Genomic DNA, 12,743 nt, shown 5'->3' on the forward strand with positions numbered 1-12,743 from the left:
CAGTTGTTGCAGCTGTTGTTGCAGCAGTTGTTGTAGCGGTTGTTGCAACTGTTAATGCAGGTGTAGTTTCAGAAGTTGTAGCTGCAGTTGTAGCTGCAGTTGTTGCAGAAGTTGTTGCAGCAGTTGTTGCGGCGGTTGTTGCAGGTGTAGTTTTAGCAGTTGTAGCTGCAGTTGTTGCACCTGTTGTTGCAGCAGTTGTTGCAGCTGTTGTTGCAGGTGTCGTTTCAGAAGTTGTAGCTGCAGTTGTTGCAGCTGTTGTTGCAGCAGTTGTTGCAGTGGTTGTTGCAACAGTTGTTGCAGGTGTAGTTTCAGCTGTTGTTGCAGCAGTTGTTGCAGCTGTTGTTGCAGCGGTGGTTGCAACTGTTGTTGCAGGTGTAATTTCAGCAGTTGTAGCAGCTGTTGTTGCAGCTGTTGTTGCAGCTGTAGTTTCAGCAGTTGTAGCTGCAGTTGTTGCAGCTGTTGTTGCATCAGTTGTTGCAGTTGTTGTTGTAGGTGTTGTTTCAGCTGTTGTTGCAGCTGTTGTTGCAGGTGTAGTTTCAGCAGTTGTAGCTGCAGTTGCTGCAGCTGTTTTTGCAGCAGTTGTTGCAGCGGTTGTTGCATCTGTTGTTGCAGCTGTAGTTTCAGCAGTTGTAGCTGCAGTTGTTGCAGCTGTTGTTGCATCAGTTGATGCAGTTGTTGTTGTAGGTGTAGTTTCAGCTGTTGTTGCAGCTGTTGTTGCAGGTGTAGTTTCAGCAGTTGTAGCTGCAGTTGCTGCAGCTGTTTTTGCAGCAGTTGTTGCAGCGGTTGTTGCAGCGGTAGTTGCAGGTGTAATTTCAGCAGTTGTAGCTGCAGTTGTTGCAGCTGTTGTTGCAGCAGTTGTTGCAGCTGTTGTTGCAGGTGTAGTTTCAGCAGTTGTAGCTGCAGTTGTTGCAGCTGTTGTTGCAGCGGTTGTAGCTGCTGTTTTTGCAGGTGTAGTTGCAGCAGTTGTCGCAGCTGATGTTGCAGGTATATTCACAGCAGTTGATGCAGTTGTTCCGGCTGTTGTTATCGGGGCAGTTGTTGCTGCAGTTGTTGCAGCTGGAGTTGTAGTCTCGGCCTGAATTCCTGCCAACAGCCCAGAAGGGTGGGGGGGGACAAGAAAGAAGAGAATGAGTTCATGTGAAACATCTCCCATTCCTCTTCTGTAGCAATAGGATAATCTATTAAAATATTACGATTGATACCATTGTTAAAAGGAAAATAAAGTTATGTATTTAACAGAATATCCACAATTAAATACTTTTGAGCGGTAATTATTTACTGAACTCCTTTTCTGCAGGAGGTGAAAAAGTTTGATCTTCGTGGTGACGGGTCATAAACTCCTCTGAGATCATGACGCTGAGAATAATAATATGTATATATTCTCACTGCACATGATCACAAGGGGAAAATAGATTGAAAACCGCAAGGCGGTAACGTTGCTTACTTATTGTTGCTCTTTGTGACGACGGATCGTAAACTTCACTGAGATCACCATGACTGTTTATATTATAATATACATATTAACAGTATGATCTCTATGGTAAAACACATAAACAAGCGGAAGATGGTGACGTTGATTGTAAATGTTTAGGGTTTGCGTCGACGGGTCACCTACACCTCTTAAGCGAAGTACAGTGTCAATATTATAATATAAAATGTCACTATATATAAGGTGAAAGGAGCCAGAAAAGGAGCAATGTTTGTTATAATCTATTTGTTTCTGAAAACAAGCTTCTGACGTTACAGAGAAAAAGCGAAAAACATGCAATACATTTTTTTTCTAGATATCAATGTTTAAATATTGACAAATAGCCGCAAATTATAACTAAGTACTATGACTATGCCATATTGAAACAACTTACAACTCCGGAATATGTTTGTTGACGCAAAAAGAGAATCCGATGCTAGAAAACGGAACCTGCAACATAGATTGGCGATTCAGAAATAATTCGCGAAAACAAAACTAATTGCACAGTAGGTGTGGTTTATATAGTTTTCGGTTGTTTAGTAGTCTACGGAAGGAAGCTGTAGGTCCGCCTATTTAGATGTCACGTGCTCACGTTTTAACTGTTTTTCTTCTGCACGTGTTCGGAAAAGTTACAAACTGTAAAGGTGTAAAGGTTTCGATTTTGATCGTAACACGTATAAGGTATTATTATCTACATACGTTGGAGAGTTTAAAAAGTGTTACTCTGTAAACTGTGTTCTTTGCATTTTCATGATTAAAAACATCTAAATAGAAGACATAAAAAAAATATCATTATCATTAGAAAAAAAAAGTATTAATATTGGTTATTATTATGCTTCTTAATTTAAAAAATGCTAGCATTTGTAAATCGTAAACCTATCCTCGGAAAGGTGTGCTGGCGCTTGGGGTGTTTGGAAGATTAATAAATAATAAATGCCCTTTTCTATGCACCTGTCAACTTGGCTTTTAAACTTTCAATTGCCCAGTCTGTATCTTTACACTTCCACCAAACACTCTGTCACTGCTGTTTTAGTTGTGTAGTGACTCATTCATCGGTATGTAATAATCCATTCACTACATTAAAACACTAATGGGCACATATACAATAACTGGCATATCCCCAGGAATATGCCAGTTATTGTGCACCGTGACACTACCTCCATGGATGCGCCATTGTTAGACGGGGACCCTGAGGGTCGGCCGGATACTGAGGGGGAGATCCCCGAGGGGGACCGGCTCCGGCGATCGTACAGACAAGTTACCTCCCTCCCCACAAACAGGCACCACACCAAGTCGAGTTCAAGGCTTTATATAAGGTTCTTAAGGCAAGGATATCAGCGATACAGGATATCTCGGACCCGGGGGTCCTCTCACTTCTAGTCTCTGTAGGAAAAGGGGGTAGCGGGACAGTCTTGGTACCGGATCGGTACAGGTAGTGGTAAGAGGCGAGCTCACAATCCTCGAGCTGGAGTGTCTGTGGATCGGGCCGCGGCAGCGCCAGCAGGCCAAGATGGTAGTCTCACAAGGCAGAGGGCCGCGGCAGCGCCAGCAGGCCAAGGTGGTTTCACGAGGCAGAGGGCCGCGGCAGCGCCAGCAGGCCAAGATGGTTTCACGAGGCAGAGGGCCGCGGCAGCGCCAGCAGGCCAAAACGATGGTTTCACGAGGCAGAGGGCCGCGGCAGCGCCAGCAGGCCAAAACGATGGTTTCACGAGGCAGAGGGCCGCGGCAGCGCCAGCAGGCCAAGACGATGGTTTCACGAGGCAGAGGGCCGCGGCAGCGCCAGCAGGCCAGTCACGGATGAGTTCTTCTCGGGTCTCTCGACTCCAGGATACAACTGGCTTCCTGGTCTGGCCCTGCCCCAGTTATAGGTCTGGTCCCCTTTGATGTCCGGACCCTCGCGCCTGGGGGCCGGGAGGTCCGGGATGAGGGAGTCCAGACGCCCAGCAGGGGGGTGGAGCCAGCGCCCAGGGCGGCCTGGGGTGATCGACACCTGGCGGAGGAGAGCCGTTGACGATTCCTTCTCCCATTGACTCGCCAAGTGGTCACTCTGCCTCCTGGGAGGAGGTTGGGGCCTCGATGTCGGGGCCGGCCGGGCCCGGGGTTAGGGTCGAGTTGAGGCCACGCGGCCTCGTGCTGCAGTGCCCCAAGATGGCGGCCGGGTCGATGTCGTGGTGTGGATGGTGACCCGGGCCAGCTGGGTCCGGAGCTGGTGTCTTGTAGTGGAGGGATTGCAGGGTACTTCGGGTGGTCGGTTGTGGACTCTGGCTGGGGATGCAGGGAGAGCCAGGGTCCCGGTCCCATTGCGGGGAGGGGGGACAGCCCGAACATGCGGCCTGTCCAACATGCGTCCCCCCCAGCTGAAGGCGGGGAGAGTCAGCCATCTTCCTGGGGACTCTCCTCGCTGAGGCGGAAAAAGCGTGACAGGCCGTCGGCGTTGGCGTGGTCCTGGCCTGGACGATGTTCCACCGTGAAGTCCATCCCCTGCAGGGAGATGGACCAGCGCAACAGCTTCGGGTTCTCCCCCCGCATTTGCATCAGCCATTGCAGGGGTCGGTGGTCTGTTTGCACCCGGAAGTGGGTGCCGAAGAGGTAGGGCCGGAGCTTCTTGAGGGCCCAGACTACGGCGAAGGCCTCTCTCTCAATGGTGCTCCAGCGCTGCTCTCGGGGCAAGAGGCGTCTGCTGATGAAGACCACCAGATGGTCGACCCCTTCGGCGTTGAGTTGGGAGAGGACGGCCCCCACACCATGATCGGAGGCGTCCGTCTGCACAAGGAATTCCCGGCTGTAGTCGGGAGCCTGGAGCACGGGGGCCGTGCACATGGCGGTCTTTAGCTTTTCGAAGGCTGATTGGCAGTCCGGGGTCCAGTTGACGGTTTTGGGGCTCTTTTTGGAGGTGAGCTCTGTGAGGGGCCCCACGATGCTGCCATAGTCCTTCACGAACCGCCGGTAGTATCCGGTGAGCCCCAGGAAGGCCCGGACCTCCGTTTGGCTCGTAGGGGGTTGCCAGGCCTGGATGGCAGCAATCTTGAGTTGGAGAGGGGCCACCAGCCCGCTTCCCACTTGGTGTCCTAGGTAGGTCACGGACCCTTGGCCAACCTGGCACTTGCTGGCTTTGATGGTGAGCCCGGCTTGCTGGAGGGCGTGTAGAACCTCCCGCAGGTGGCGGAGGTGGTCGGTCCACTGGTGGCTGTACACAGCAATGTCGTCCAGGTAGGCGGCGCTGAAGTCTTCCAGGCCCGCCAGTACCTGGTTTACCAGCCGTTGGAACGTTGCCGGGGCGTTTTTCATGCCGAAGGGCATGACTTTAAAGTGGTAGTGCCCGTCTGGGGCAGAGAAGGCGGATCGTTCTTGGGCCCTAGGGGTGAGGCCGATCTGCCAGTAGCCCGCTGTTAGGTCGAAGATGCTCAGGTAGCGGGCGGCCCCCATCCGGTCAATTAGCTCGTCTGCCCGGGGGATGGGATGAGCGTCGGTCCGGGTAACTGCATTCAGCCCTCGATAGTCCACGCAGAACCGGAGCTCAGGGGCAACGCCCGGGGCAGCTGCCTTGGGAACCAGGACCACTGGGCTCGCCCAGGGACTGTCTGAGGGTTCGATCACTCCTAAGGTCAGCATCTTGGACACCTCGGTCTGGATGCAGGCTCGTACCCGGTCTGGTACGCGGTATGCTCGGTGTCGAATAGGAGGGCTGTCCCCGGTGTCCACATCGTGGAGGCACCAGGGGGTGACTCCGGGGGTGAGGGAGAACAGGGAGGCGAACTGCCTCAGGAGCGTTTGGCAGTCTTGGCGTTGCTCCGGGGACAGGGCCTCGGAGAGCTGGACCCCTTCCACTGAGCCGTCCTGCTCGAGGGCCCTCAGTAAGTCCGGAAGGGGTTCGGAGTCTTCTTCTGTCCCAGTATCGGTAGCCATCAGGAGGCTGAGTTCGGATCGCACAAAATGGGGTTTGAGCCTGTTGGCATGGAGGACCCGTAGGGGGTTCCGGGCAGTCTCCATGTCGATTAAATAGGTGACGGGCCCCTTGCGTTCGATTACCTTGAAGGGCCCGGACCATCTGTCTTGGAGGGCACAGGGCTCAACCGGGGACATCACCCAGACCTGTTGTCCAGGTTCGAACTCAATGGAGGACGTGTGCTGATCGTACCACCTCTTCATGTCCTCCTGACTGGCCTCGAGGTTGGCTTTGGCGGTGTCTCGGAACCGCCGGGTCTGGTTGCGGAGAGCCAGGAGATACCGGTAGATGTCCGGGGGAGTTTTCTGGGGAGGCTGCTCCCAACCTTCCTTGACTAGGCTGAGGGGGCCCCGGACGGGGTGCCCGTACAGGAGTTCAAAGGGGCTGAAGCCGAGGGACTTCTGCGGGACCTCCCGATAGGCAAACAGGAGGCATGGAAGTAGCACGTCCCACTGGCGTCGAAGGGGTTCTTCTAGACCCATAATCATCCCCTTGAGGGTGCGGTTGAATCTCTCGACCAGTCCGTTTCCTTGTGGGTGATAGGGGGTCGTGAATTTGTAGGTGACCCCGCATTGCTGCCAGAGGGACTTCATATATTTGGAGATAAAGTTCGTGCCCCTGTCACTGACGACCTCCCGGGGGAACCCCACCCGGGAGAAGATCCCCATCAGGGCCCGGCCCACCACGGGGGCCGTCACAGTCCGAAGAGGGATGGCCTCGGGATAGCGGGTGGCGTGGTCTACAAGGACCAGGATGAACCGGTGTCCTTGGGCTGTTCGAGGGTCGAGGGGCCCCACAATGTCTATTCCCACTCGTTCAAACGGGGTGGTGACGACCGGGAAGGGTTGTAACGGTGCTTTGATTTTTCGGCCACTTTTTCCGCTGGCCTGGCAGGTGGGGCAGGCCTTGCAGTGGTTGGTGACATCCTTCCGCATGTGGGGCCAGAAAAAATGGGTCACCAGGCGGTCGTAGGTTTTATCCTGCCCCAGGTGTCCGGCAAGGGGGACATCGTGGGCTAAGTTCAGGAGGAAGTCTCGGAAGCGAAGGGGCACCACCAGCACCCGACTGGCCCCTAGTTCTGCAATTTTCTGCTCGCTGTAGAGCAGGTCTTGGTCCCAGTAGATCCAGTGGGCCCCCGAGGTATCTCCGGTGCTCTGGGCCAGGGCTTGCTGCCGGAGTCCTTCGAGAGAAGGACAGGTTTTTTGTTCGGCCCGGAATTGTTCCTGCGTGGGGCCTCCCTCCTGCTGCCATTGGGCCAGGTCAGGGACGTCCCGAAGCTGGTCGGGTCCTTCTTCGGTTTGGGTCGAGGGACTGGCGTCTGGGGCGGCCTCCTCTGGGATGAGCGCGGGAGGAGGTTCTGGCCACTCGGGCTCTTCTAGACTGGGGACCGCGCGGGCGGTCATGGACCGGGTCGTGACGCAGACCCATTCGGGGAGGCCAAGCATCCCCAGGTGTTCTCTCCGTTCGACAGCTGCCCAGGGAGAGCTTTCAAGGTCGTTTCCTAGGAGGCAGTCCACGGGGGCATCATCGCGGACAGTTACTTTTAACATCCCTGTTACTCCTCCCCACTCGAAGGGGACGCAGGCCATGTGGCATAGGCTTTCGGAGTTGTCGGCTGATCGAACAGGGCAAAGAATGTTCGGCAAGATTTGGTCTGGAGTGACGAGGTGGCGTCGGACCGCCGTTACACTGGCCCCGGTGTCGCGGAGGGCTTCCGCCCGGCGGCCATTAATGTTGACCCATTGACCGTACTTCTGTGTGTTGGCGGGAAGGGGGGCCCGCGGAATCATGTCTCTCTCCCCTAAGCAGACCAGTGCCATGGCGGCGGGTGCCCATTCAGAGGGATCGGTCTCGTACTCTTCTTGGTCTTCCGGGATTATTTCTTCCCCTAGGGCCGCCGCTGCAACTTGGCGGGGAGTAGTGTTCGGATTCTTTGGGCAGTTGGGATCACTGGCGTAGTGGCCGGGTCGCTGGCACCTGTGGCACGTAATGTTGGCCCGGAAACCGGCCCGGACGGCAGGGCTTCCTCGGCCAACCGGGGTCGAGGGGTTTCTGGGGGGTGACGAGGGGCCGGGGTCCCTCCCCCGACCCTGACTTCCTCCTCCCCCTCGGGGGCGATACGGTCTGGATAATTCGCTGGGTGTGCTCCGGCCAACTCGGGTGCTTTCCCACCGGTCGGCTTCGGCGGCGAGTTGTCGAGGGTCGGTTAGCTTACTGTCCAGGAGGTGTTGCCGGAGCTCCACGAAGCAGTTGTTCGACAGGTGTTCCCATACGATGAGGTCAAAGAGTTGTTCGTAGGTGGTTACTTTGTTGCCCTTGATCCACCCCTCGAAGGCTCGGCTAAAAAAGTTCACGTACTCCACCCAAGTTGTACCCGGAATCCGTTTGCAGTCGCGGAACCGTTGGCGGTACATCTCCGGTGTGAGCCCGTATCGAGTGAGGAGGGCGGCCTTCATGTGGTCGTAGGAGGTCATCAGCTGGTCCGGGAGTTGCAGCAGGGCGTCCCGCCCTTCGTTGACAAACCTCCCCCATAATCCGGCTCCCCAATCGCTTCGGGGAATCCGGTGGGAGGTCATTGCCACCTCATAGGCTTTAAACCACTGCTGTATATCATCGTTCTTGTGGTATTCCCGGATGACATCTTTGGGGATGTGAACCTTGGGTTCGGTCGAGGCAGACGGGGTCGGTCGTTCGGGGAGCCCGAGGTCTTTATTCTGTTTCTGGATCTCCAGTGCTTTGAGATTGCGCTCATGTTCGTACTCTAGTTTCTTTTCCTCTAGCTCCCTCTGTCTTTGCTTGTCTTCCCGCTCTTCCCTGAGCCGTAAGTGTTCCAGGGTTATTTTTTGTTCTGCCAGCTTGAGTTCCCCATCCAAGCGAAGTCGGGCTAGTTCTAATTCGTGGAGTCTGTTTTTTTCTCTTTCTCGGATCTCTTCCAGGGAGAGATCCGCTCTTTCTTTAGATGGTGCGGGGCTCGTTTCGGTTGTTTGTGTTCGGGGTACGGCCGTACCCGTTTCCGCCCAGGCTTCCAGGGCTCGTTTGAAGTCTTCCTTCGTACTCAGACCCGTGGTTGGGAGACCAAGTTCCATGCAATATTGCTTCAGTTCTCGGTGGTTGTAGTCTTCCAATTTTTCCATCTGGAACTTCTCCGTTGTTCCGCTCTCTGTTGTCATGGTGGTCGTGTGTCGTGGGTCGGGTGACTTTCTGTACGATTATGCGTAGGTTCGGATCCCGTCGCTGGCCACCAATGTTAGACGGGGACCCTGAGGGTCGGCCGGATACTGAGGGGGAGATCCCCGAGGGGGACCGGCTCCGGCGATCGTACAGACAAGTTACCTCCCTCCCCACAAACAGGCACCACACCAAGTCGAGTTCAAGGCTTTATATAAGGTTCTTAAGGCAAGGATATCAGCGATACAGGATATCTCGGACCCGGGGGTCCTCTCACTTCTAGTCTCTGTAGGAAAAGGGGGTAGCGGGACAGTCTTGGTACCGGATCGGTACAGGTAGTGGTAAGAGGCGAGCTCACAATCCTCGAGCTGGAGTGTCTGTGGATCGGGCCGCGGCAGCGCCAGCAGGCCAAGATGGTAGTCTCACAAGGCAGAGGGCCGCGGCAGCGCCAGCAGGCCAAGGTGGTTTCACGAGGCAGAGGGCCGCGGCAGCGCCAGCAGGCCAAGATGGTTTCACGAGGCAGAGGGCCGCGGCAGCGCCAGCAGGCCAAAACGATGGTTTCACGAGGCAGAGGGCCGCGGCAGCGCCAGCAGGCCAAAACGATGGTTTCACGAGGCAGAGGGCCGCGGCAGCGCCAGCAGGCCAAGACGATGGTTTCACGAGGCAGAGGGCCGCGGCAGCGCCAGCAGGCCAGTCACGGATGAGTTCTTCTCGGGTCTCTCGACTCCAGGATACAACTGGCTTCCTGGTCTGGCCCTGCCCCAGTTATAGGTCTGGTCCCCTTTGATGTCCGGACCCTCGCGCCTGGGGGCCGGGAGGTCCGGGATGAGGGAGTCCAGACGCCCAGCAGGGGGGTGGAGCCAGCGCCCAGGGCGGCCTGGGGTGATCGACACCTGGCGGAGGAGAGCCGTTGACGATTCCTTCTCCCATTGACTCGCCAAGTGGTCACTCTGCCTCCTGGGAGGAGGTTGGGGCCTCGATGTCGGGGCCGGCCGGGCCCGGGGTTAGGGTCGAGTTGAGGCCACGCGGCCTCGTGCTGCAGTGCCCCAAGATGGCGGCCGGGTCGATGTCGTGGTGTGGATGGTGACCCGGGCCAGCTGGGTCCGGAGCTGGTGTCTTGTAGTGGAGGGATTGCAGGGTACTTCGGGTGGTCGGTTGTGGACTCTGGCTGGGGATGCAGGGAGAGCCAGGGTCCCGGTCCCATTGCGGGGAGGGGGGACAGCCCGAACATGCGGCCTGTCCAACAGCCATATTTACAATGCAGTGCACCATGGGACAAAAATGGCACATGGCTTTGCGTACGCTTACCGTGTGCTTACTGTGCTCTTACGCTGTGAGTACGTAAGACGTCCCGCCGCGATTCGCGTAGTTGCTTTTAAAAGTAATATACGCTTATTAAAAGTTTAAAAAACTATTTTCATAATTATCTAGATAATGTCTTCTCTTAGTATGTACATTAAATACTTAAACAGTTAAAAATGTTGGAACCTTTCGCGTATGGGGCGTTGTACATGACATCACACGGAAGCGTTGGTGCGACGCGTAATGTAAAAGCGTATTCGTAACGTATGCGCAGGTACGCACAGAGTACGATTTGCTGTACAAAGTATGGTGCGATCACCATACACGTATGGTACGATTATCCCAAAAACAAACAATGAAAAAGGAATTAAATAGAATTTAATTTTAATATATTGAAAAAAAAAAATAACAAAAAAAATTACAATTTACTTCTGTTATTATTTTACATTAAGAATATGAAATATAACTTAAAACATAAAATAAATATAAATATTTATAAGAAAAATGTAGGAAATTAGTATAAAAAGAAAGAAATTCAAAAATTAATCCATTTAAAAATTATCATTTACAAAACCTTTAAAATTCACTGAAAAAACCATACGGTTAACACACGTTATAGTTAGGAATTAGCATTTAAAAAACCTTGCAAATTCACTGAAAAAACCATAGGCTTCACACACGTTATAGTTAGCTGGACATTTCACTCATACAAAAACATTGAAATTCCCCCGTTATAGTTAATTTAGCTAACTATAACTCGCGCAGCCGCAATGCACTGCTGATGACGTCACATATTACATCACTCATGACATGGCCAGTGACATCACTCATGACATCACTGATGACATCTCAAATATATATATATATATATTGCTATAAGCTCCGGGTCCCACGCATGGGCGGGGATAATTCCCTGTTCATAACTATTGATGAGTATCCCCTGGAAGATAACTCATTTTATTCTCCAGTATTGGATGTTTCATAGGTTCACGTGCTTGAATCAGAATAGCAAGCAGTTTTGTAGGTGAATATAAATGCAGATATAGTAATAGAAGTACCCTAGTGAGTGGTGGGTAACAGTCTAGTACATATATCCATACATAAATACATGTATGCATACTTTTATGCAAATAGTTTATATATGAAAAGACTATTAAATCATATACAATGCCATCAGATACATCAGTAAAGAGATATAACCATCACTTACAATTAAGGAGGCTCGCCTTATTGAAACAAATGATGTAAAACTACTTGCCCTACGACTGCAGTAGTGCGGTGTGAGCGTGTGGGTGTTCTTCCATGTCGCAGCATGACATATCTTCTCCAGAGGAATGCCTGCAATCAGAGCATCTGAGGTAGACACTGCCCAGGTTCAGTTTGCCTTTGCTCCTGCTGAGAGTGGTTTGCCAGCTTTGGTATGGCAAAACTGTAAGATGGCAGGTTGCTTTCATGACTGCCGTACCTTGAGTAAAGAGTCTGTAAGAGACCAACAGCTGATCAATGTTCCGGAATTGTTTGGTACGATGGAGATAGAATTTAAGACAACGTTTAATGTCCAAGGTTTGGAGAGACCTTTCAGCTGGAGATGCCGGATTTGGGAAAAATCTATGATAGGGTAATTGAGTTGAAATTGCGGTGGAACCAAGGGGATGAATCTTGGGTTTGTTCTGAGGAGCACATAATCACCAGTGAAACGCAAGAACAGTTCCTGTGTAGTGAAAGCCTGAATTTCGACGACTCTTCTAATTGAAGAGAGAGCTTAGAGCAAAGCGACCTTCCATGTGAGAAATTTCAGATCTGCTTTGTGAATGTGCTCGAATAGAGGCTTCATAAGCTGCAAAAGAACCACATTGAGATACCATTCTGGGGGAGGAGCTCTACGGGGGGAAAACCTCTGAACAATCCGCTCATGACCTGTTTGACTATTCTAGTGGAACAGAGAGAGATAGAGAATGTGTGGAGCGTCTGTACCTTGAAATTGCGACTTGATGAACCTTCAAACATGCATGTACCAATCCTGATCTAGCTAGCGACAGTAGGTCGGGCAGAATCTGTTTAGGTGAGACTTTCAATGGATGTTGGTTAGACTGTTGGCAAAATGAACAGAATCACTTTCATTTTAATTTATGTCTTGTTAGTAGCTTCCACTCTTGCCTTGGATAAGATCTCCCTACAGTCCTGAGGGATGTCTAATCCCTGGAACTCACTGAATTCAGGAGCCACGCCTGCAATTGGAGAGAGGCTGGCTCCGGGTGTAGGATCTGGCAATTGTTCCTTCTCAAGAGGTTTGAATCTTCAGTAGGTGGATGGGATTGGACTCTGACAGCAGCAGGAGCTGCACAAACCAATGCTGCCTGAGCTATTTGGGAGATATTAGAATGAGGCAACGATGCTCCATTTTTATCTTGTCGAGAATCCTTGGTTTCAGAGGGAAGGGGGGAAAAGTTATGCATAAATCCCGGATCAGCTCATTGAAAGGGCATTCCCCCATGACCCTGGGAGCGGGTATCGACTGGCATAGAACTGGTTTTCCCCACCGTGAGAATATTTTGTCCAGCTCCAACCGATCCAGTTTCTACTCCTGGCAACTTTCTCTGGTACTGCTGAGAGTGTCCGCTAAGATGTTGTTCACTCCTGACAGGTGCTCTGTTTTCAGAACTATTTTGTCTGCTGTGAACCAGTTCCAAAGGTCTTGGGCTTCCTGAGATAGAGTTAGCGACCTTGTACCCCCTTGCTGGTTAATGTAATACCTGCTGGTCGTATTGTCTGTATGGACCAGCAAGGAGGTTCCTGCTATGCATTGATTTCTGTAGCACTGACGACCTCCCTTAGATTTGCAGGTCCTGCTAGTGGCTA

At 52.5% G+C, this 12,743-nt stretch overlaps 1 protein-coding gene across 1 annotated transcript in view; it reads right to left on the reverse strand.

Annotated features, from left to right (window-relative positions):
• The window catches only part of LOC144803910 (uncharacterized), a 151,657-nt gene that overhangs the window by 71,688 nt on the left and 67,226 nt on the right, over positions 1-12,743 (reverse strand). The window contains exons 7-8 of the mRNA XM_078671884.1: positions 467-840; positions 2-48 (exon numbers count right to left, since the gene is read on the reverse strand). Of these exons, the coding sequence (XP_078528010.1) occupies positions 2-48; positions 467-840 (421 nt within the window). The remainder of the gene's footprint in view (position 1; positions 49-466; positions 841-12,743) is intronic.

This window comes from Lissotriton helveticus, chromosome 1_2 (assembly GCF_964261635.1).
Source record: "Lissotriton helveticus chromosome 1_2, aLisHel1.1, whole genome shotgun sequence".
Classification (NCBI taxonomy): domain Eukaryota; kingdom Metazoa; phylum Chordata; class Amphibia; order Caudata; family Salamandridae; genus Lissotriton; species Lissotriton helveticus.